At 40.6% G+C, this 25432-nt stretch overlaps 1 protein-coding gene across 2 annotated transcripts in view; it reads right to left on the bottom strand.

Moving 5' to 3' along the window:
• The window catches only part of LOC108700542 (rho guanine nucleotide exchange factor 9), a 258564-nt gene that overhangs the window by 200164 nt on the left and 32968 nt on the right, over positions 1 to 25432 (bottom strand). For both annotated transcript variants that reach the window (XM_041575080.1, XM_041575081.1), the window contains exons 2-5: positions 20743 to 22375; positions 17164 to 17586; positions 16342 to 16486; positions 13511 to 13617 (exon numbers count right to left, since the gene is read on the bottom strand). In XM_041575080.1, the coding sequence (XP_041431014.1) occupies positions 13511 to 13617; positions 16342 to 16486; positions 17164 to 17586; positions 20743 to 22317 (2250 nt within the window). In that variant the 5' untranslated portion in view covers positions 22318 to 22375. The remainder of the gene's footprint in view (positions 1 to 13510; positions 13618 to 16341; positions 16487 to 17163; positions 17587 to 20742; positions 22376 to 25432) is intronic.

Here is a 25432-nt window from a genome sequence, read left to right on the forward strand (position 1 = left end):
CCAAATTACAAGAAGGCAGTATCCCATAGACTCCTTTTTAATCAAATAATTCAAATTTTTTAAATTGATATCCTTTTTCTCTGTAATAAAGAAACCTTACCCTGTACTTGATCCAAACTTAAGCTGCCCATACACGGGCCGATAAAAGCTGCAGACAGACTGAGTCAGCACCTTATTTACCTGTGTGTGGGGCCCTCCGATGGGCTTCTCCCAATCGATATCTGGCTGAAAGACGGCCAGATGTCGATCGGTTAGGGTTAAAAATCCCGTCAGATCGCGCCAGCATCTCTTCGTTGATGTGATTTAACCACCCGTATTGGCTGCATTAGGATCCAATAGTTGGGCCCTAGGGCCCATAATCGGATCAGCCCGATATCGGCCCATGTGGGCATATTGGGGAGAGAGCCACTCGTTTGGCGAAATAGGCAGCACATCTACCATTTATATGAACAGAGCCAATTCTCAAATGCACAATGGTCTCCACTTTTTGATAGCTTTCTTTCCATTTGCTGGGTGCTATGAATGTACTGTAACTCACTTGTGCAAAAGTATTTTATGCAACTCTACAATATTGCTGCTATTACTGAATTTTTGATTGTAACAGCATACCACCTTTTGTATTTGCAGAGTAAATTAGTGTGCAGAGTAAATAAGTATATTGTGCATGGTTTCACTTTTTTGGGGTGGTGGTATGTATCCAAGATAATTAATTACCCAATACCCTACTATCTGTAGCAGACAGATTTCTGCTGTTGAGTGCCCTCCATTTATTGTATTTATCATGTCACTTTTTGGCAAATTCTGCTAGTTTTGGAAATGTCCAGACTCAAAGTAGTCCCAGGTATTTCATGTACACATAGGCCCAAACAGCCCCCCCCCACACACACAGGCCCAACAAGAAGTGACATCAACATTACTAGAACATTGTCAGATTGTCAGTCCTGGCCTGCTTTTAGGGCTACAGAATGCCAAATTGCTACCGACCCAAGAGTAATCAAGGCTGCTACATTCTTCTATAGAGAAAAGTGGGGAGCAGTCTGACATGTAGAGCTATGTAGCAACATGGGCCTAGAAATTGGGGGCTGTCAGTATACGGTTGGTAACACTTTAAACGCACTACAGACACCACTATGACCATCTCACTTACTATCAACCCTCTCAGCTATGCTTGTGTGTCCCTCATAACCAGCAAAAGAATGCAGAGCAATAATCTAATCATCTAACTGCCAATCATCTAACTGTGAAATTCAGACCCAGAACAAACCAGCACAGAAAGAAGATAGAAAGGAACAGGGGGACAATCTGCATCCACTTGTATGACAAGTGTCTAGCGAGTGTGGCAGGAGGAGAGGGAACATCTGATCTGAATTCAGCTTTAGGGAAGGCTGGCAGGAAATCTACTGCTTCTCTGTGCTGCTTCTTACAAGGCAAGTCATCTTTCTTTTCAATCCTCCCAAGGTTTTATGTAGCTGTTTAAAAATTTACTGTGTTTTCTATTTCTGACTAAACTGGGATCTTTCTGTGTGTTCCATCTGACAATATGAGCCTGCAAGAATTCCCTAAGAAAACACACACATAGATAACATAAATCTCCAACAGTCCTTTGGGTTCTCAGTGTCCTTCCACCATGACTTATACTCTGTAAGATGCACAAAGAAGTAGCAAATCAATTTGAGAATATTCTAAACCAGGTATTTCCTATCTCATTCCTTAAAATAATGGATTTAAGAGCTTTCCAATCATTATAGATGCAGCTCCATATCGGGAGAGTAGAGAAAGAAAATTCAAGTAATTATGGGCTATGCCACACCAAGGGCTATGTGCTCCATTGCACATTATTGAGATTTACAAGGGACTAAAAACCCTGCTAAAGGTTTTTATTCAAGGGCCCATTCTCAACTGCATCGTCCAGACTTCAAAGTTGGTTAAACTGTTCAAACATAGCTGTGTGTCTGCTTCAAATTCAGGATGCCATGTTTGACTGCCTGACCATGTAGCCTTCTTTTTTCTAATAATGGGTTTGCAGGCTAAAAAATACAGATGGTGGTATTGTGTAAATAAATCTCTTTATAAATAGGTAATATACATGACTTCTCTGTATATACAATACATATCAGACATATTAACAATAAAATGTAAATACATACCACCACAGTGTAAAAAATGAAAAAAGCATACAGGGAAGTGGATACACTGGCCAAAAGGGGTGCCTTTGGGTTTTATGCCCCTGAATTAATTAGAATATATTGTGCTGTTTTTATCTATTTTTGAGTGCCCTCTACCAGGGTCAGATTTCCCTCAGCGCCACCAATAGGCCTCATGGTCCTATCGCCCACCGTCCGTGCACAGCCCCCCTCTCCGCCCTAAGTCCTGGCCTTTGTGGCCCACCACAAATCCGAACCCTGCCCTCTACTGATTTATGTTCATGTAGCCTTCCATACCTGGCACAAGTACCTTTATGGCAGATCTGCTGCAGTTCCATCCCGCTGCCCTAAACTTCACACCTAGGCCTTACAGAGTCTCATACATAGCACAGGTGCATTGGCCCACACCACACTGAAACTTACTAACTTTTCTTGCCAAAGGACAGACACCTTTATGTCTCCCTAATATCCCTGCTATCACAACCACAGTCCCTTCCCAGAAACTATTATTCGCTGTTACTATAGGCACCAACTCTCTCTACTATACCTGCTATCCCACAGACACTTCCCAGAGACTATTATACCACTGCTTCTATAGGCACATTCTTTGCTTACTATACCTACTATATCTCAGCCGCAGTCCCTTTCCAGAACTATTATCCCCACTGCTACTATAGGCACCATCTCTCTCTACTATACCTGCTATACCACAGTCCCTTCCCAGAGACTATTATCCCACTGCTTCTATAGGTACCATCTCTTCCTACTATACATGCTATTCCACAGTCCCTTACCAAAGGCTATTATCCCCACTGTTACTATTGGCACCATCTCTCCCTGCTATACCTGCTATTCCACAGCCACAGTCCCTTCCCAGAGGCTACTATCCCCAATGCTACTATAGGAACCATCTCTCCCTACTATACCTGCTATCCCAAAGCTGCAGTCTCTTCCCAGAGACTATTATCCCATGGCTACTATAAGTACCAACTCTCCCTACTATACCTGCTATCCCACAGTCCCTTCCCAGAAGCTATTATTCCCCATTGTTACTATAGGCACCATCTCTCCCTACTATGCCTACAATTCCACAGTATTAACCCAACAGTTATTTATAAGCACTATATTCACAGTGAAGAGACACATGTCCATGTGACTAAACCTTTTAAAACTCTTTATCATGTCCCCCCTGGGAATGACTTATAATAGCCGAGTAAAGCAACACAGCATGCATATGTGCATGTTCATAGTATTTAGATTAAACACATCAGTGGAATTTGCTCAATTCTTGTAGTTCTGTTTGAGACGGCAAAAGAAAATAATTTATAATTTATAAATGACCCACACCAACACCCAAAGTACCATTATAATTAGTCCCTGATGGAGCACAGTGTAAGAGGGGCACATGTAACACACCAAGTATCTTTCTAGTTGCTTGAAAATAATACATTGTATACCCACTATGTCCGTCTATGTCTCGGGCAGCAAGGGATCTAATTTGCTTTATTGAAAGTGACAGAGGAATGCCATGAACAACTTGGATTTACAGCTAAACAGGAGAGAGGGTACACAGGCTGAGTGCAGCTGTTACATTTAATATTGATAATTTGAACTAGTTTTGAGGTCAAGTCCTGTGGGAATACAATCCTCAGGTATGAACAGAAGAAGGAAAATGGGCAGGGATGAACAGGGATAATTAGATTTAGTGCATGTCTAATTAGTTACAAAGTAATGTAAACCTGTCTCACCCTTCCCCATTCCTTAAGCTCAGGGTGGTCCATCTTTTGAAAGAATGTGTTTAATTTGGTGCTGCAAATTAGAAGGTCTGCACTTGTCCCTGTACCCTCATGAAATGCATGCAAGAACAAGCCCTGAGAGTAACAGACTGCTAGTGTAACTCCATGCCTGTTAATAAAGCATATTCACTATATTTTATTATAGTGAATCCCCTCAGCCCCAGGAGAAGAATTAAAAACCTGCAGGCAGTACCAACTGACAGAGAGCAGCCCCATACAATGAAACAACAGTACTTTCTAAAGAGCCATAATAATAACCACAGAGCTGCTGTTCCAGCCCTGACATACAAAATCCCTGTTTTGGTAACCCCCACTTACAACACATAGTGGTATACTGGCCAGTTCCCTGATTATGATACCACTGTACCACTTGCTCTTGAGTAGATTGCCCTTAACCGGCATTTGTATGTAGAGCATTGGGGCACTACAGAAACTCAACATGCATGCTATAGCCAATGAAAAGTACATGTCCAGCCAGGGCAGCCATCAGGGGGGGACAGGGGGGAGAGTTGTAGGGGACCCCGAGGGTAAGGGGGGCCCGGCCACGCCGCACTTTCTTGATTAGCCGGGCAAGAAGGGAAGAAAAAGCTGTCACTGGAAGAAGATGAAGCCACCTGTGCTCCCCTCCTCCCTTCTGTAGTTGGCAGCTCACTGACAGCAGGTGGGCCACACTAATATTTTTTAATGGGGGGCCCTGACCACAAATGTTTTTTTAATTAACATGTGGGAACCATAGCCACCAATGTTTTTTTTAGTGTGTGGTGGACCTGTAGGTGGGGAAATGTTTTCATATGGGGCCCTGCGATTTCTGGTGGCGGCCGTGTCCAGCCACTAGTGTCACTGAACCAGGGAAAGGAAGATGTTTTTAGATGGCTGCTGGATGTCTAAGCAATATTTAATGATTAACTTCACCACTAAATCACCACAAAGTCTTCTCTGATCTTTATGTTTGTCTACTAAAAATATAAAGATAAGAATGCAGTTATAGTCCTGCCCTGTGGCTCCTTTTGCTTCTATATCTGCCAGCAGATCCAGTCTTTCCTCTCTTAGCAAGGGCTGCCAACATGGGGTAATGTAGTCAGGGGCCCCTGAGGCCAAAGGTGCCCAGCAAAGGAAAGGCGCAATTTAAGGGTCACAAAGGAGCAGGGTTTGCAGGGAAGTGGTATGGGTGGATCAAAGTTTTGGTATACCTGGATGTGGCCATAGTGGATGTATCCAGGAAGATTTTTTTTTATGGGCCGCATTTTACTTGAAGGAATGGCCAACCATTCGGGGGGAGCAGTTATTAGCCCACCAGTCACCTAAGCCCTTTGGGGAGAGGGCTGCAAACTAAAAACCACGGGCCCTTTGATTACTAATGGCAGTCCTTCTCTTGCCAAGGTTTTTGTGATTATTTTCTCAAAATTACTTATCTCTTTCAAGGCCATATTTCAGTAACTGCTATAATTCTATGTGGGGATTATGAGACAGTTGCTGAGCCCCTGGTTCAAGCGCACAGCAGTATAGCAGTACAGCATTAAATGCAATGGCACATGGGTTGATATGGAGAGATCTGTTACCTGGGGCAATTAGTGGGCAGTGCAGTAGGCAGAAAACAATGCTCTAATTAACCCCCCATCCATGGAATTGGCACCAAGCATAGTTGTGCAACTTGGCCCTCATCTTTGTGCGCCACTAGCCCATATTCTTTACAGCTTTTATTCTCAAACAATAAGCCAACGGTTGACAAACTGCAGCATTCATCTTGTTATGTACTACAACTTCCATCGAAGCTGCAATGGCTGCCCCACTCCCAATAAAATCACCTTTTTCAATTAACAGAAAAGATTGCAGCTACCTCTAAACTAGATCAGCAAATCTCTGACTCTTTGGGTTGTTTTTGTCTGTGCTATACAAAGCACGAAGATAATAGTATTGTCCAATTATTCCTCACACAGACTGCTATTGACTTTATAGAAGTGCATGTTTGTAAAGAGATCTTTTGAGTGTTTTGTGAGCTCGCATTCTCCATTATGTGCTGCCAAGGACAGACAGCAAGAGAGATGGTAGCGAAGGTTCAGTCACTGCAAAACCTATTAAAGCACTCAGCTGTGTGATACTGATTTCATTTGATGGCACAAAACTCTTACTAAGAAAATCATTTACCAATGGACAAGCCTATCTGCAATATATTTTAAGCAAATATTTCACAAAATGGCAATTTCAGTTATTTATAAGCTTTATTTTACAGTTGTTAGAGGCATAATTAGATGTTACTGGGTCACACGTGCCTTTTCTTGTCCACAAAACTCTTGGAAGGAGATCATATTTGTAAGCATAGGTTGGCAAAAACTGAGGGAACAGAAGGGCCTAGCAGTTTTAGGGGAGCTCTTAGGACCCATACAGGAATAAATTGCAGCATTGCTAGATAAAATCTGTGCTCTGCACCATGCACTGGATTGAAAAATAGTCCTAGACTTGTTATGTTTTGGTAGTCGAGGATTAGTAGAGTATAACAGTGCTTCATTAGCAGACTCATGCAGCCATTACACAACAGTAACTTCCAACTCTATCACTCTTAAGCAGTATTAATAGTACTATGTATACACAGTATCATTTGCACAGTGACACCTGCAGGCCATTTGTATAAATACCACATATTCCCCCTATAGTAGGAAACATTTGGGCAGATGTAATAAACAAAAACAGTTAAACAGTATGCATATTAAAGCAATATTATGCATTATTCACATCACATAGTCCTGGGTCCATGCAGGTAGTTTTCTGATTCTCTCAGTACGCCTTATAGGTGCGTATAGCCTTATAGGCACGCCTTTCTTCAGGCCCATTGCAGTTGGCATCAGGGGTAGGAAAATGTCCTTTATCAAATGGAGCATCTCCAAAGTCATTCCTAACAGTTCCCTGACTGAATGTTTTAGCCTCTGCCACTGCTGTTTCAGTTTGGTTAGCAACTGTAATAGCCTTTGCAAGGGTTAAATCCTGCTCTAGGAGCAGTCTCTCTCTAATGCGAGGTGAGTTTGTTTTTCCACTATTTGGTCTCTTAGCATTTCATCTGTTAGATTCCCAAACTCACAGGTAACAACCAGCTCTCTCAAAGCTGCTACAAATTGTTCTGTGGATTCACTATTACGCTGTCCACTGGCGGAATTTATATGTTTCAACAACCACATTTACTTTTGCCATGGAAAAGTTTTTTATAGCAGTAAGAGCAGTTTCATAAGTCTCATCAGCTAATGGTAATGTATAGAATATACACTGTCCCTCTGCTCCCAGGCAGTGAATAAGTAAAGCATGCTTTCTAGCAGCAGAAATCTCCCCTTGGTCAGCAGCAATAGTGTAATTTTCAAACATACGGATCCAAGCAGTAAAATGTATAGTAAGCTCACCAGGGTTTGAAAGAAAAGGTGCAGGCTGCTGCAGAGGTAGAAGAGCCATCTCGTCGTCAATGTGTTATGTTTTGGTAGCCGAGGATTAGTAGAGTAGCAGACTCATGCACATTATACAACAGTAACTTCCAACTCTATCACTCTTAAGCAGTATTGATAGTACTATGTATACATAGTATAACTCATTTGCACAGTGACACCTGCATGCCATTTGTATAAACACCACAAGACTTTTTAAAGTCTACTTTCCGGAGGGCATTCATTTGGGACCCACTTCTCAAATGGAAGAAAGAGATGCATACAGAGTGTGGCAATGGAATGGAGTGCATACAGTAGGCAAAAAGTGTTGCAAGTTCCAAAATATGTGCAAAAATATAGAGCTTGGTAAACGTTTGTTATGCTTCACTCCTTGACCACCATGAAAAAAGTTCACACCTGTTTCCTCCTGGTGTGTCACTCAAGTCCCCTATATTTCAGCTGTAGTGTAGATTCAGGTTCAAGGTTTTCTCAACTATAGTAAACTATTACAGTTTATAAGTTCAGATAACCGACCAGTAATTGGTACTGTTGGCTGCTAGACCTGGGTCAAATTTGTCATGACATGTTACTACAACGACAGTTACCCTTTTAGCAGCAAAATAAATAAATATAAAACCACGAGCAGAAGTGAGCAGGCAGCAGAGGTGCTCTGGAAAGTAATTGCCAACTGACAATGTTTTACAAAAACATACCCTGGTGCTCTAGTGGGGGGACAGCAGGGACGCCTGCCGCCCACTCGTCGGAGACGCCCGCCAAGAGCCCGCTTCCTCTGCTCCTGTCCGGTAACTAAGGATGCGCGCGGCACACATCTCCTGTTTATAGAAGTGCATGCGCGCTGGCTTGATGACGCCGGCGCGAAATTCAAATGTATTTAAAGGTGTATTTTCACACTGCCCATTATAGGAGTTTGCTCCTGGTGCTTCTGAGCTTTAAGCTAATCTGTCTGAACCTGTTTTGATTCCTGTTGTGACCCCTGCCTGGCTTTTGACTATTCTGACCTCTGGATCCTGACCCTTGCCTGAATACCGACTACCTCTTCTGCTAAATCCTTTCTTATTGATCTCCCGGTTTGACCCTTGCCTGCCTGACTACGCTTATTCTCTGCCTGCCTCGACCCAGCCTGATCTGACTATGATTTTGCCTTACACCTTGTACCACGACCTTCTGCCCAAAGACTTTGCTTAAATTTTGCCCCTTCGTTTGTTTAGAACCTTTTCACCTTGCACCTCTCGTTTTAAGACCTGGTGGCATCTGAGTAGCTGAGGGCTCCTCCTGAGGCCAAAGGCGGCTGCTACAAGCAGAAGCACTGGCCGAGACCAGGGTGCTTGGCATTGGTTCTAGATTCAGCGTGCCAACCATTACACAATGACATCAAAGAAGGAGAAATTATGTTTTGGCATCTATAATCCTCAAATAACCCTCAACATAGCAAGTAGCCATCCAAAGAGAAAGACCTGGTGTTAAATAAGAAATTGAAAAAGAGTACTGCCAATGATATGAAATAAGTACAAAAAAAGTGGTATTATGAACAGTTGCTCCAGTTTGCACTCACATAAGACAGCTGTGATGTTGGCCCAGTTTTGAAGAGATTGTGATTTAAGTGCAAGACATAGTGGAAAATGGTTCCCATTGCTAGCCACTGGATATGAAGGATATATGGGCACAATTCACCTGTATTTTTTCCACTTGTTTTTTATTTTACTTGGTAAGCTGAACAACAATCTATTGAAAAAAATCAGCAGCTATTATCAATGTTTCAAACTGTTTCCAGCTGCACTGATAAAAGACCATGTATACTTTTAAAATCTAGAGACTTAATAGCTTTGCTGCCTTTTATAATAAATATACCCTAAACTGGCATCCAAGAAGACATCCAGCAGATTTAGATGCAGCTTTTCTGCAGGCTGGTGCCAATAACAATCTCTTGAACAATAGTTATTGTGCTGGACTCTATGAGGAAACTATAAAGTGAGGATTGTGCTGGGTTAAACCAATGGAGAGTAGAGCTGGCTTAAGTGAATTTATTAGTAAGACTATGCAAAGTAATAAGATTAGGCTTATTGCTAGGTTGATCTGAGATCAGCCTGATTAATGGGAAACAGATAGAGGGATCAAAGAAAGATGAGGAAAGTCACATAGATTCAAGCTAACAACTAACGATAGTTTCTTTGCAGAAAAACAGGGACTGTAACATTAATGCAGAATCCAAGGTAATGTCTGTATTTTTAAATAGATTTCTGCTGAAGTTTCTCTGGGATAGAGTACTCTGTGGGAAGAAATGGATATTCTCATAAGGAATGAAAACAGATAAACAAAAACATAATAAGCTGCAATTTCCATAGATGACTTACTGTGGCCAGTCTAAGTTTATTTGTTATATTTTTTACCTTTGTATTGAAACAATTTGTATGTAACCACTGTCCCTGCTCCCGTCAGCCCTGCTCATTATAATGCAAACACAAAAAAGTATTCCCTAAATCGCACTGAAAAATCCAACAAGAGGCCAGAACACATATTGGTTCATCACCAAAAGCAAAGTGTTTAAGGGGGCAGTATTCTCTAGTATTAGTTTCATGAAGAGATTGTGTAAAAAAATACTTATACCTGTTGTTTTTAAAAAGAGATGTTTTTGGTTTTTTGTTAATGCACTACAGGGCATTAAAGTAAAGTTACACTGCTTCTTGATTGGTACAAAAAAAACCCTCCCATTACAGCCTGTCAGGGTTTGAGACAGGCTGTCCCATATATACAGAATGTGTTATTTCCAATTTCAATTCCCTGTTTTGTGCAAGGAATAACAAAAAACCATAGTCATTCCCTAATTAAAACAATAGGTTAAAAAGAACGTTTAACTAATGGCAAATGTGAGAGAATGAACACTTTAACCCTTACAATCATATACCATATATAGCAAACTGTTTGTGGGACTATTCACTTGGCCTTTAGCATATCCATTCAGATATATAAAAGGCAGAATGTAGCTGTTATCTAGGTCAGTGTTCTGTTCTAATACGGCACAAGCGATAACCATAGTAATATATCAATCTGTGTTTGGCTTGTTAGCACCACATACTTCCATCTGATTCTCTCAGATATGAGTCAGTCCATCGAGCCAGCTGGAGGAAAGCCAACCCATTCATAGTTATCAGAATGTGTGGGGTAAATTCTGATTCAGCTTTGGTGGCCAATAAAGATGCAGCATACAAAGATGTTGATCTGAGCCAAAGAGTTCGACTGATGCCTATAATTCTCTACAGAAAAGAAAGAAAGTTGCTGGAAATCTCTAGAAAAGGGTTTTTGTTTTACTTGTTCAGTCCAGACAAAGCCTATGGAGGAAACAAGCCCCTGAGTGGAGTGACTGCGCCTTGTTCCTTTAATGTATATTGTCGGCCCACAGAGATAGATTAGAGGGGTTCTCTGCTGTTTTAACATGTGTTGGGTTTGTTTCTAGGAAAAAATGGTACCTTGCGGGAATCATTTGAGTCAATGAGAACCATAAATCTTCAGTGACACAGAAATCTCTATTAGCTGCAAGCAAGTGCACCAATACCTACATTCCAAACATCAGCACAACTATTCCACAGGGGTCTCCACAACTCTAGAACAAAGGATGCACCAGTTGCAATCATGTGGCTTCATTAACCCCATCTGCTGCTCCAGCCCTGGCAGCGGTAACTAGTGACAATATGTAAATCAATGTGCCCAAAATGTAGGTTTCCTCTAAATCAGATATGTCCATCCAGATGTTTCTGCACAATGACTCCCAGCAACCCACTATGAACTGAACGCTGTTACTGGAATACAGATTGGACATAAGACTTAAGCAGGCTGCTTAATAATACTATAAAACAGAGCAAAATATTTAAAAAGTCCATCTACATTGGTATCCAGCAGTAAATTCAACTCCTGAATAGTTACAGACAGCAACCAATCACAGCTTCTTGCTGACTAACTGCTATCGAGTACAGACAATGGAGGCTCAAAAAGGCTCGAGAACAGCAAGCTCCCTCATGAATCACAAAGGGGAAAAAACCCAATTGTGCAGAAACATTAAGAATAATTGTAACATTTTAGGGTGGTATCAATGAAGAATGGAAACACAATGCTTAAAAACTTCTTAAAAAAGGTAATGGCCAGAACATGTTTTTCCATCCAATACATTGGGTTTCCCCTTTAGTTCAGAAAGCCAGTGTTGTCTTTCCATTGCTATGAGTAAAATGACACTAGTTTTATGCAGTCTCCATGTTTTGCTTTTCTCTATTTTCTATGAAATTGGACAAATTTGAGCCTACACCCAAAAGATGTGGCCTATTGACCCATTTTTCTTCTAGAAAAGCTCTTGTTTACTGCCCTAGGAAGTCCCCTGTTTTTACAGCTGGGAACCTCTTGTCTTTTGAGCCCCTGATGTATTTCAAAAAAACACATATCCAATTTTCTTTTAGTTCCAGTCCCTTTTTAACCAGTAGACAAGTTACTGTTAGTTCATGATTATTCACTGCTAACTTCTGCACATGGCTAAATGAAAAGGGATGTTGGAGGACATGTCTGAGGAAGGGGCATGCCCCCGAAACGTTACATCATATGACTAAATAAACGTGCAGGGGATTTCCCCACTACACTAGCCTTTTGTGTTTGGCAAATTTCTTCTACAATTGGGAGAGGTGCTGACCCCTCCAGCCAACACTAAGCAATTATCGACAGGAGAGAATCTAGGGGAAATAGGAAGTGTTTTGCACTCTAATGATGCTTCCCCAGAGATGCCAACTTGATTGCCGGACGTGTCTTAGCCCCAATTCGGCCCAGCCTGCACCCTCAGCCACACTCTCTGCTCTGCCTGTTTAAGTAGATTTAGAGTGGGTTGTAATGCAGGGAGACCTGCCTCACCTTAATGAATTAGAGAAGATGCTACAAAGTGATAGAGATAATCTAAAGATCTAGATTCCTACATGCCTACAGATAAGTTCAAGTTCAAGCTCAGAGACACTTTATAATTAGGCCCAGATTTGTGGAAAGGCCACAAAGGCCCGGGCCTAGGGTGGCAGGATTTTAGGGGGCGAATACAAATGATTTTGGCCCCGCACACCCTACCCACTAGATGAAAAAGAGATGTCTGGTGCACTCAGGTGGAGGCCCAGACACCTACCAACAGTAAGGCCAATAGAAAAATTCCAATGGCACACAGGTCTGCTGAAACACCTCAAGTGGAGTGCAGTGCAACGTTTCGGAATGGACCCCTTTGTCAAGCATACGGAACATACAAAATAGTGCATATAAATAGACAAGCAATAGTCAATTAGAAATATTACGATTCATCCATCAATTTTTTAAAAAGACTTTTTAAAGGTGATCAAGCGCCTTTTGAGGGTGTTTCCGTCTTGATTTTTGCACTTCATCAATTGGTGGATGAACCATGATACGTCTATTTGCACTATTTTGTATGCTCCATATGCTTGACAAAGGGTCTGCCTGAAACATTGCACTGCACTCCGCAATAAACACTTGAGGTGTTTCAGCAGACCTGTGTGCCATTAGGATTTTAGGGGGCAGCATGCTGCCCAACCACAGCCTCAAATGGCTCAATGGCCCTGTCTATAAGCTATTACATACCTCCCAACATTTTGGAAGTAAAAAGAGGGACAACATTTTTTTTCTACCGTAGCACAGCAATTTTTTAACCATGCCCCTTTCTGTGGCCACACCCCTGAATTACCATGCTCATTTTACTTAACTTGGCAGGTTATGAAAGTTTGAAAATAATTCTCCTTATCTAAACTATTTTTTTTGTGTCTCGAAATTGTTACAAAGTATCTTATTTGCACCTGTTTGCTGTTCTGTGCTCTTTTCTAAAAAGGCAATTAAGTTAGAAACTTTGTTTCTTTTTCTGGCTGTTCAGTGCAAAGAAAATAGGGACTTTCCAGTACAAAGGTATGGGAGGTATGATTATTATCATATTACATAGTAGTAAAAGTTGTGTATGCTTCAACCATTTTGTACGAACTTGTGAAGTGTGTGCAAAGCAGTCCGCAAAAGTAAAATTTTTTATTTATTAGGTCAGACAATGAAGCAACGTTTCAGGCTCACTCTCACCCTTTCTCAGCCTGCAGTGTTATTTTTTTCCTGTATTTTCATATCACATGGCACTAACCTTATGTACAGGAAACTGATTTGATCCCGGCTTTATGGCTTTCCATGCACTTTTTGCTTTTCTGCTGCCTCGGACTTGTAGAGTCTTGGAGCCTAAGTCAGCTTCTCCTAGTGAGAGATATCTTAGATTAGATAGATATATTAACAGTCAAGCACCTGAAGTGTCAAAATATCATCTACTCTGTACAATACAGTCACGATGCCAGCTGACAACTGAGATGAAAAACTGGTCTAATGCAGGACAGCTTGAATGATGTGGTGCAGATACGGGCAGGCAGAATGACAAGTTGCTTTACTGCATTGTGTATTGAAGAAAGAATAGGGAAAATAATCCACTTTTATATGAAACGAATCCAATACTTAAAGGAGTGGTTCACCTAAGTTAACTTTTAATATGTTATATGATGGCTAAGTCTAAGCAGCTTTACAGTTGGCATTAATTTTTTTCTTGTTAATAGTTTTTTTTATTTATTTGCATTCTTCTTCTGACTCTTTTCAGTTTTCAAATGGGGGGTCACTGACCCCATCTAAAATACAAAAGTTCTGTAAGGCAACAAATGTATTCTTATTGCTATTACTCATCTTTCTATTCAGGAGCTCTCTTTTCATATTCCAGTCTCTTATCCAAATCAGTGCATGGTTGCTAGAGTAATTTGGGCCCTAGTAACCAGATCTAAACCAGATCTAAATAATGTAAAAACCACAAATAAAAAAAATTTGGGTGAACTTTATAAAGACATTAAAGCCAAAGGGAATAAGAAATTCGATATTGAGAAAGATTTGACGAGGAGATAAATGAATTCACTATGGAAAATAGAAATGCTATAATTATTAGGTTAGGCCATATAGAAAAGAAGATTGCCTTGATACTAATAATGTTATTGATGATAACCCCTCCTTTATTTTCTGTATCCTATTCCAAAAAATGTATAAATAAAGAAATTAAAGCCAAATTGGCTCAGAATATCTATATCATACTAAATAATAACTTAATTTAAAAGTTAACCACCCCTTTAGTTTATCTCCCTGCTGTCCACTATCCAGTGAAAAACAGCACAGGACAAAACGCCCCTTGCTGTTTCCCTGCACTGGTACAGCTGATGTGTTTGCTTCAGAAAACATAAACTATAGTTGTATTTCTGAAGCAAACACACAAGTTTTACCAGTGCAGGGAAACAGTACATTATATTTTCATATTTTCATTCCTTTAAAACACTTTCATTTTTTGGTGTTACTGTTCCTTTAATGATATGTGCCCAGGCTAGTGTTGCCACCCGGCCGGTATTGGGTGGTGACCCCGCCCCTTTTGTGGCGCTACCATCCGTGGCTCCGCCCCTTTTGTGGGGTGCCTCATCGGCTTCACCCCTCTTTGCGTCACGTCCCGTCCCTTTATTTTCTGCCCCCACCACTGCCCGGTAATTTTTTTCTTTTTTAAAAGGTGGCAACCTTAGCCCAGGCTCAGTGGAACATTACAGCACAGAGGTCCACATGTTACCGGAACTAGGGGTAGGCAGAGTAGGCGTCCACCTAGGTCGCAATCATGGAGGGGTGCACTTTTAAGGGGAATTTTATTTCTTTTCTTTTTTTAAACTTTGGTTTGCTTGGCCTTTAATAGTTTTTCAATTTTATAAACTGCCTGTTTCAACCCCCTCTTGCCCGTGATTCCTACTGTGGGCAGAAGCACTTCCCACCTCTCTCTTGGCTACTGCTGGCACAGATACATATTTGGGGGTAATATGATGAATTTATGGCTACTGCTGGCGCAAGTACATATTTGGGCAGCACCGATCCACGCCTTTATGCCACCTGAGGCGGTCTTCCATTGCCGCCCCCACTCCTCCTCACAGCGCTCTTATTTTCTTTGCAGAAGGGAGTAAACAGACATTAGCAATGACTACATGTATACATTTTTGCCGCCCCTGGTAAAAAGGGGGGTGCTGCCGCCTGAGGCGAGTGGATCAACTCGCCTCATTGGTGGAGCGCCCCTGTATTTGGGGGCTATATTGTTGCTTTTTTGGCTGCTGCTGCTGGTACAGGTACAGATTGGGGGCAATATGAGTGATTGGCTGCTGCTGGCTCAGGTACATGGGGCAATATGGTGGTTGCTGGCACAGGTACACAGATGGTTGGGGCAATTTGATGGATTTTTGGTTCCTGCTGGCACAGGTATAAATAAGGGGCTATATGATGGATTTTTTTGGCTGCCGCTGGCATAGATACAGATCGGGGGTAACAATATGATGGATGGCTGGCACAAATAGACAGATGTTTGGGGCAATATGATAGACTGGGTGCTTAAAGGAACAGTTCAGTGTAAAAATAAAAATGGATAAATAGACAGGCTGTGCAAAATGAAAAATATTTCTAATATAGTTTATCAGCCAAAAATGTAACCTATAAAAGCTGGATTGAGAACACTACTCTCTAACTCTGAGTTAGTCAGCGATTTTAAGGGGGCCACATGGGAAATAACTGTTCAGTGAGTTTGCAATTGATCCTCAGCATTCAGCTCAGATTCAAAAGCAATAGTTATGACCCATATGCCCCCCCTCAAGTCACTGAATGGTTACTGCCTGAAAACCAATCAGTGGAAACCAAGAGAACTGCAAAGCAGAAAGTAGTGTTCTGGCTATTATGTTAGACATCCAGTCACTCCAGCCTTTATACATAACATTTTTAGCTAACTAACTATATTATAAACATGTTTTATTTTGCACAGCCTATCTATTTACCCAGTTTTTATTTTTACACTGAACTGTTCCTAAGGCATTTCCACCCCTGAAGGAGTGGCACCAGGGGCCATTCTGATACTAGTGATAGGTAGGATCCTACCTGAAGTCAACAACCTCCTCTTTATCCACCCCACATGGTCAAGACCAGATGGAGTGCTCTGGGATAAAGGCAATGACATGCATCTGTCCAGTGGGAATTTGTAAGAATTGGGCACTTTGAGTGGAGTTGGATGAAGACGCAGAGGCTGAAATACAAAAAGACAAATATTAAGTTAAAAGTAGATGAATATTCATCTACCAAAAAAAATCTTATCAGTTCTGTTTTGTGAGGAACATTCTTAAGCACATTAGATTTGCAGTGGGTAGAAGGTGACTGAACACTGTAAACAGACATTAGCAATGACTACATGTATACATTTTTCTCTATGGACACTCTCTCATTATATACATTCAATAAAAGGCTAGCCATCTGGGGCAAGATGCAACATATGGGCAGCTATCACAGTAGCTGTGGCCTTAAAATACTTTATTTCTTAATATATGCAGCACCAACAGGCCAGTCAATAAATGCATTTAAATCTTTAAATAAAAGGGCTGTTAGCCATGTCTGGACTGAGATTCAAATTCATACAGTAAGGCCCAAACAGCCTCCATCTATGGAAGCTTACATAAGCTCCTTTGGCATCTGAGTTTCTATACTGCCAATCAGAGCCATGTTTCAACTCCTTAGAACTGACAAATAGTAATATACTGTACTTAATACGTCATAAGTCCAGGGTTCCATTACCATTCTAATGCTAAAAGCACAACTTTTTAGATCTTAATAGAGTCAGATAATGCACACAATGATGTTCATACACATTGGGCCCATTCTACAATGGAAAACAAACTTTCAGTACTCGCATGTGGTTGGACTTCTCACCGGTAAGACGTTCTCATTCTCTAATTCATCAAAAGGTTGGAATGGTATTGTCTGTTCGTATCCATTGCCCTGCTGGTCAGTATCAGAGTCACTTGGGAAGATGCTATCATTATCCAAGTCACTGATTTTGGCATTTTCATGAGCATCTTCCTTTGGATCCTGCTCTTGGTAATCTTGAGCCTTCTCCTGTTGATCTGGATCCTGCTCCTGGTAATCTTGATCTTTCTCATGAGCTGGATACTGTTCCTGGTGCTTTTGACCCTGCTTCTGGTGATTTGGACTCTGCTCCTGGTAATATAGATCCCGCTCCTGATGATCTGGAACTTGCTCCTGTATGAACACAGAACTTTGGCTGCCACACTGAGGTTTTGTCATATCCTCCTCTCCTCTGGTAACATCATGCAATTGTTGCTCCCACTGCTCCTAGATACCAGAAAGGTCACAACAGAGACATAAATCAAAATCCTACAGAACCAGGGATAGTCCTGGCTTTGCTTTATTAAGTCCAATATAATATTATAACAATGGCATGGTCTTAACTATTCTATTCTATTCTATTAGTTATCCCCAAACTTACCTAAGTGACCACTTTTCATTCTGCAACTTCATTAAACAGAGATGTACCCTGTGTCGGACTGGGGGGTCCAGGGCCCACCGGGCCTGCAGTCTAAGGGGCCCCCACACCACCCCCCGGGCCCCCCAGTCCCAAACTTCTCTATTTCGCCGATTGCTTCCCTGCTCCTGCATGCACACGCGATTTTCCGGTGCTGAGGAAGATGAGATGAAGGAGAACAGGAGCGGGTCTGGCCCGGCGGGGATCCAAAAGAACCAGAGCCCACCAGGTTTTTTCACGGTGTCCCACCGGCCCAGTCCAACCCTGAATGCACCAAATCCAACATTTCTGGTTAAGGATTCTGATATGGCAGAAACCTTGGTGAATCAGATTCACATGACTTTAAAAGACTGGCCTACTGAACATGTCAAGTCAGATGATTTGTTGTTATTATTTTGTACATGGGTCAAACATTAGCTCCTCAGATAAAGAGGTTGCAGTTGGAGTGCCGCCCATTTTGAGGCTGTTTTTAAAATTAGAGTTGGCACACTTATCTATCCGTCATTCCAGCAGGTTCTCTGTAACAGTTATTTAGTTAAACCAAGTTTTTCCACTTACATTATATATCTCATCAAGTCAATCCACTATCAAAAATTATTGCAAGGCTTTAACTGCAAATGGCCAGTAGGTGGTGCTGACTGTCCTTGATACTTGAATTAATTAAGATTTTGTTTTTCTGGTGAGTAATATCCAATGAATGCAGATTCATTAAGACACTGACATCCTATAATGACCCCATATTGGGTTGTATGTTAATGACTGATTGATTGAGTGAGTGATGAGTGATTAACACTTTCACAGACAGTCGGGTGATAAAGTAAATAAAATGCTTTTTTTATTACCTTGTACCTGACGGTATCAGCTGGGACACTTCCTTCATATGTTCTACAGCAAACACATAAATACTACAAGTCTTGCTCGTTTGCTCAATTAGAGATGCACCTCATGTGTCATTCCCAGAACTATTACATCTACATCAAAGATCATAATAATAACACTGGGGAAAGTATATTCTATTATTAAAGGAAATACAAGCACTTGTGCAGTTTACATACATATGTCTTTCAAGACTTCAAGTATTAGTAGTTTTTACATTGCAGATATAATGATTTGTCATTAATAATTAATAATGATGCTGGTCATTTTGGCCAACTAGCTACAGTCTGAAAATGACATTTGTAAGGACAGGAAATTCTTGTGATAATACTCTACTCAGAAAATTACATTTCTCTGGTCAGTTCTAAGAAGACTTTCCTCTTCTCACTAACTTCATTTTCAACCGAATGTAGCCAGTTGACAGAAATAACCAGCAAGTGGCATAGTTAAAATCCCTTTTTATTTAGCAGTATATGTTGTTTCAGTAGTTTTACATTCATTAGTTTTGAAGGTTTACATAGCCTTTAAAACCAAGTGGGAAAATAAGTGTTTACATCACATTGTAAAGGCTCACATCCTCTCATATCCATTTATGAACATGGTCATTTGAATTACTATATCTTACATACGTACTGTGAGCTGAAAATTATTTTCCTAAAGTTGCTCTACTCAGAAATGACCAGAGAAACATAAATTAGCTCTTCCATGCTTACAACCCTATTCTTTTAGCAGTGCAACATCAAAAGACTTTCTTTTTCTCAGGAATTGAATTTTCAGCCAATGGCAGACAGTTCATAGAAATGATCAGCAGATGGCAATATTCTTTCAAATTAATTTAAAAATACTAATATTTTGCAAAGTTTTTAAAGAAGAACTAAACCTCCCCCCAATTAGAAAAGCCCCATCTACTACCCTAGATAGCCCCCCCCCTCTCTGCTTTCTACCCACAGTGCATAGTGCATTATTCCAGAAAGTGTCCCTGGTAGCATGCTCACTTATTTATGCAGAGTAGCACTGTGGAGCTCATGGGCACCATCTTCCTGGTCTTTTTGGATCCTCTTTCTTCCCTTCAGCAATTCATGGAACTTTTAGGCACATATGTAGTTGGTACGAATGCCAGACTGCTCCAACTGCGCATGCGGCAAATACGGCGTTTCCTTACAGAAGGAGACCGGATACCTGGAAGATGGCACACATGAGCTCTGCTACACTACTCTGGACAAATAACTGAGCATGCTTCCAGGGACACTTTTTGGAATAATGCACTATGCGCGTAGAAAGCAGAGAGGGGGGACTATCTAGAGTAGTAGATGGGGATTTTCTAATTGGGAGGTGGGTCCATTCACCGTTAATAGAGGGCTCTGAGCAGTATAACATTCATTTTTTTTAGCGTTTATATTTTCATAACATCAAAACTCAAACTCACCACCATTATTTTCTACGCTACAACAATCCCCCTGAAAATAGTCATGAGAGAGAAAGAAATTATGGGGTATATTCATCAAAGAGTGACGTTAAAGATCGCCACAGTCCTCTAGAGTGAAATTCCGCCACTCTCCTTTCATTTCTATGGGATTTTTAAAGGATATTTATCAAAGTATGACCTTTCACTTTCACCATTGATTAATACTCCCATAGAAATGAATGGAGAGTGGTGGAATTTCACTCTACAGGCCTTTGGTGATCTCTAACTTCACTCTTTGATAAATATACACCTATGTGTCTAGCTAAGTCAAAACAAACAAAGACAGTGATTGATTAAAAAATATTAAACATAAGCATGATTCAATTAAATCTTGCATAAGAAGCTAAAAAAAATTATAAAAAAAAGGGTTTACGTCATGACAGTATCTCTTTAAAAAAAACAGAATTTTACCTTCAGATAGTGTTTAGCACAATATCTGCATTTAGCATCACTCATGTTACAGATGGTTATAAATAAAATAGTAGCAAATCCTTTATTAAATGCTACTTTTGTGGCTGAAGGTGAATTTCACTATTAAACTGCCGGACCCATTTATATTCATCATTGTATAATTGGAATCATGTTCAGAACATTCATATGGCACAAAACTGTACAAAAACTTTACCTCCTCACAAGATGAAGAAGGAGTGGACAAGCCTAAATGAGACTCGGTTGCAGAATCTCTATATTCAAATGGATCTTCTAATTCCTCCAAATGGCTCCGTTCCCGTAAAAATGTTTTTTCAGGGGTTATTCCCAGAAAACATTCCTCTTTGGACTCATCTAAGGTTATAGAATTTATAGAATGTGTATCCAAGCACTGACTGGGACTTTCTGTTCTAGAATTATTTTTTTCCTCAAATGAAGACTGTGTGAGTTCTTTATCCTCAAAATGGTTCTTGCCCAAATATGTCATTTCTTCTCTTACTTTTTTATGTATTGACAGTGGGCCATCAGACTCTGCCTCTGATGTGGGGAAGGGTAAAATATCTTGACTAAGTAGGTGGCTCTGAGCAAGGCTATCACATGTAACCAGATCAGTCAATCTAGGAAGTTCTAGTGAAAGTGTTAGAGCGTTTTCATTTTCTATAACTAGAGGTTCCTTGCTTTCAGTGTTGTGCAGTCTGGGAGTCCGTGGAGTTAACTGAGAAGTTTGTTTCTCAGTTGTATAAGATCTGGAAGTGTTTCGCCACTTTCTGGCTGCCTCTGCCATATTGCTGAAAAACCTAAAGACCCCACCAAGATTTTTGGATTTGGTGGCAGTGGCGTTATTGGTTGTCTTTGTCTGTTCAACAATATCCTCTGTCCTTTTGTCAGTGGCAACTGGAGAAGTATCTGCGAGTTCTGAATTATCAAAAGCACTTTTATCTATTTTATCTTCTACATTTGAGCTTTCTTTGGTATTCAATGAAATCCCTTTCAGATAATTCCACATGTAAGAGGTGTGGCCCCTGCGGTGCTCAGGTGGGATTTTAAGACCTCTTCTTTGGATTTCCCCCTCAGCAATAGTTGAGCTCTTAGTAGTAAAGGCGTGTCTGCGATGGCTGGTCAAACTTTGACTATCCATAATGTCTGTATCCCCATTCATTCCAACTGCCATGTCTGTAAGCCATTTGTTCGCATTAGAGTCACATTCAGAGATACAAGTGTTAAGCTCAATGTCTTCAAATGAACAGTCTAGATCACCAATATACCCAGCATAGGAATGCCTGTAAGGCCTTTGGCCATCTGCAAATTTCCTTGTTCTAAACAAAGTAAGAGTGTTATTCACATCAGTGTTTTCAGTAGGCGAGCTTTGAACTTTAGCCTTGGAATTGGAAAGCACTGAGGTTTTGGAGAACATAGATGACCGTAACCTTTTGAAAGATCTTACCTTGTCCATGAAAGACAGTTTAGGCTTAGGCTCATTTATCTCAGTAGTGAGTATCATTGACTGAGGCCTTTTGTTCCTTGATAAATTCATCCTCCTTCTGCTCACAAAACTCCAAATTCTGGTCCCCTTTGCTTTCTTTTCATACCTGCCTGCTGCATCCTCCATCTGCAACTCTGTGGTAGCACCACCTACATCACAATGCTCAAACTCACAAATAGCCATAGTGCTAGTGTTCCTCTCCTTGGGACACGCTTGAAAGCTTTTGTTCATGTACCCATTATATAGTATATCCGTGTGACTATTTATATCGCCATTCACAATTTCCATGGCACATGTCCCAGCTTCTTAAATAGTTATTTTACCATCAGTTCAGTCTTCAAAAAAGCTGAGAAATAAAGAAAAAACAACACAATTAGCCCAGTTATCTGAAACATATTCACAAATGTGACCTAAAAAAGCACTGCAAAACAATGTGGAAACCATAGTGCAAGTAATGGTAATGGGGTACATCAAAATCTCGCAAGTGCTATAAACCATAGCAACCATAAAGTAATTTTCTTTGATAAGTCTACTTGAAAGTCATTGTCTGATTCGTAGATATAGTTTACTCCACTGGTGCAAGTTTTGGTCAATTTGGTCAATGGTTACTGAATGAGTGCCAGTCTGGGGAGCTTCTACTTAAAGATGCAATGATAATAGGATCAGGGTGGGATAACAGGAAAAATCCTGGTGAGCCCCAACCCTATAAGCCAGCCACCCACATGCAACTTCAGAAAGACTCATACAAAATTAAAAATGCTGTGAAGGATTTGAATGTTGCAGTAGCTGGGTAGTGAGTGCTTGATTCAGGTACCTGGTGGGCCCCATGTACCCCAGACACTAAGTAATAATCAGGTACAAAAATCTGAGTTTGCAGCCCTTCAATATGCATGGCTGATACTAGTCAGTCCTGCACCTGGGTTATCTTTAGTGAGCTAAAATCTAAAGATTTCAAAAGCTCTCAGGACTTCCCTCAATGTAAAATTGTCTATACACGGGCAGATTTAGGATGCCAATTTGGCCCCTTAGTCTGATTCAGCAGGTTATCTTCCCATGTTTGAGGTCCTACAATGGCTGAGAATTGGTCAGTTGTCTTGGATTGAGGAACACATTGACTAATTGATTCGGTCCTCTCCCCGACGGCCCCTATTCCGGTGGTGGGCCACCTTACCAAACGAGTGGATTTTATAATGCATGGTAACCTTAAAAAGTATGAAAAAGAAGGACATACAAAGTTTCTTTGTCCCTTTGTTCTATACATGGCTGTTGGCCTGAGCATACAAATATTTACTGGTCTGATACTACAGCATGAATGTCTTGGCTAGTCTGTTATACTGCTGTGATGTACAGGCTGTGAAAGTGGTAGAAGTCATTTATGTATGAAGTGCATGGCTGGGTGTATTATACACAAAATATATCACAATATATTAACCTGCCGGTATGTTTTTGTAGTGTTGGAGGAAACTTGAATACCCAGGAGGAAGCCCATGCAAATACAGCAAAAACAAACAGACTCCTGGCCCACACCATGCCCAGATCTACCCAAAACATACTATAATAAGCATGTTTGGCCTTGATATTAAAAAAACAAAAACCTGGTAACCATTGTGCTAGAGAAGCTTTACATTAACAAAATTAACATTTACAGTGATGCTGGCTGGAGTCTAGTTGTACTAGAAGACTGCAACAAAAACGGTTGATTTACATAATGAAAGAGAATCGAATTCTAAGCAGCTTTCCAACATACATTCATTAGAGATTTTCAATAGTTTTTAAGTTATTTGTTAATTGAATTATAATCCTTTTTATGTGAGATCAGTGCCCTTTTGTATGCAACACTTTTTTTTTTACTACACACAATTTAGCAATTTAGTAATTTTTTTATTAACAGATTCCATACCTGTACTATCCAAGAATTAATCCTTGGACCACTGAGAGAATCAGTACCAGGGAAAGGCCCAGATCTACCAAGAGCACACCAGGATAAACCTGGAATTAATAAAATATGCACATTTCTATTTAACAGTGCCTATATGAACATGACACTGATTTCAGCCTAAAACTGGGGACCTGAATGTTTGCATTGCAAGAAGCCCCAATATTGAGGCAAAGTTATAGCAAATAATGCAGCAGTTATCCAGCACTTTATTTTGTGGCATGAGTAAATGAGACCCTACATACATACATACTGTAAATCATTGAGCAGGGGGGCCCAGGGAGTATAGGGGCCCCATGAGGCCCCTATTAATGAGCAATTTCAATGTAAAACAGGACAACCTCTGGATATGTTGGGGGCCCTATTATTAATTTGCTGTGGGGCCCAGTAACATTTAGTTACGTCCCTGCTAATAGTTTTCTGTGAAAACATATTGTGACTGACTATTCCAGGAAATATCCATATGTGTATAAGGCAGCAGATAAGAGCACATAATATTTGCAATAGCTGCCCAAGCTCCACATTGTTCCATGGATGAGAAAGAAATATGGCTAGCCTCTCAGCATTAATGTTCTTAGGAAGGAAACACAAGTTCAGTATAAACTGCGGTTGGTGGAACTAAGATCTAGCTGAGAACTAAAACCAGAGGCACTAGCGAAGGAACTGCCAGCACGGAAGCAGTCGATGGTCTGTGGAATTTGGCAGAATTCTCCAGCAGTCAGTGAACAAAGTGAAAGCCTAATGATGTGTGTCAGCTCTTGCAGAGCAACCTTTCCATACCCATGTGTTGAATCTTCTTAATTAACAGGCTTATTTTACCCCATCTGACTTCTGCCTCCCAACAGTTAAAGCAACAAAGAATTCCAGACCCATGGTTTGTGTCCCAAGCTTCTACAAAGATAGTCGCCAAGCTGGGAGCCTTATTATAGCCACATAATATTTACATGCCATGCTGTTTATACTTCTGCATCTGGATTGTTACAGCAATAGAGCCTTCCAGCCCCATACAATGGGACAAATGTACTTAAGGGCGAATTTTCACCACATTTAGTGCCACTTCGTCAGCGTTCATTTGCAGCGCATATGCTAACTCATCAAAATGGGAAGTTGCGTCTCGGCAGCCGAACACTAGCAAAGTGTTATTTGTCTAACTTTGTTAGTACTCTTACGCTTAGGTCAATTTGAATAGGACGGGTACATATAGTCAAATATATGTCTTTATTAGTGATGTTGGTACAAATTCTTGAAGTGTCCACTTATTATTACAAATGTCCAGGGAAGCAAAATAAAGACATAAGAGATCCTCTAGACATGAGCCCACTCTAAAACAAATTTGGCATGCCCCTCAAATGGTTAAAAAAGATTAAAACAAAAAATTTTAACAGTTACAACTTTTAAAGACAATCCTACTTTAAGCTATGAAAAAATGGCAGCCTTTTCTCCCCTCATTTTTATAACTTTTAAGTA

This window comes from Xenopus laevis, chromosome 8S (assembly GCF_017654675.1).
Source record: "Xenopus laevis strain J_2021 chromosome 8S, Xenopus_laevis_v10.1, whole genome shotgun sequence".
NCBI lineage: Eukaryota > Metazoa > Chordata > Amphibia > Anura > Pipidae > Xenopus > Xenopus laevis.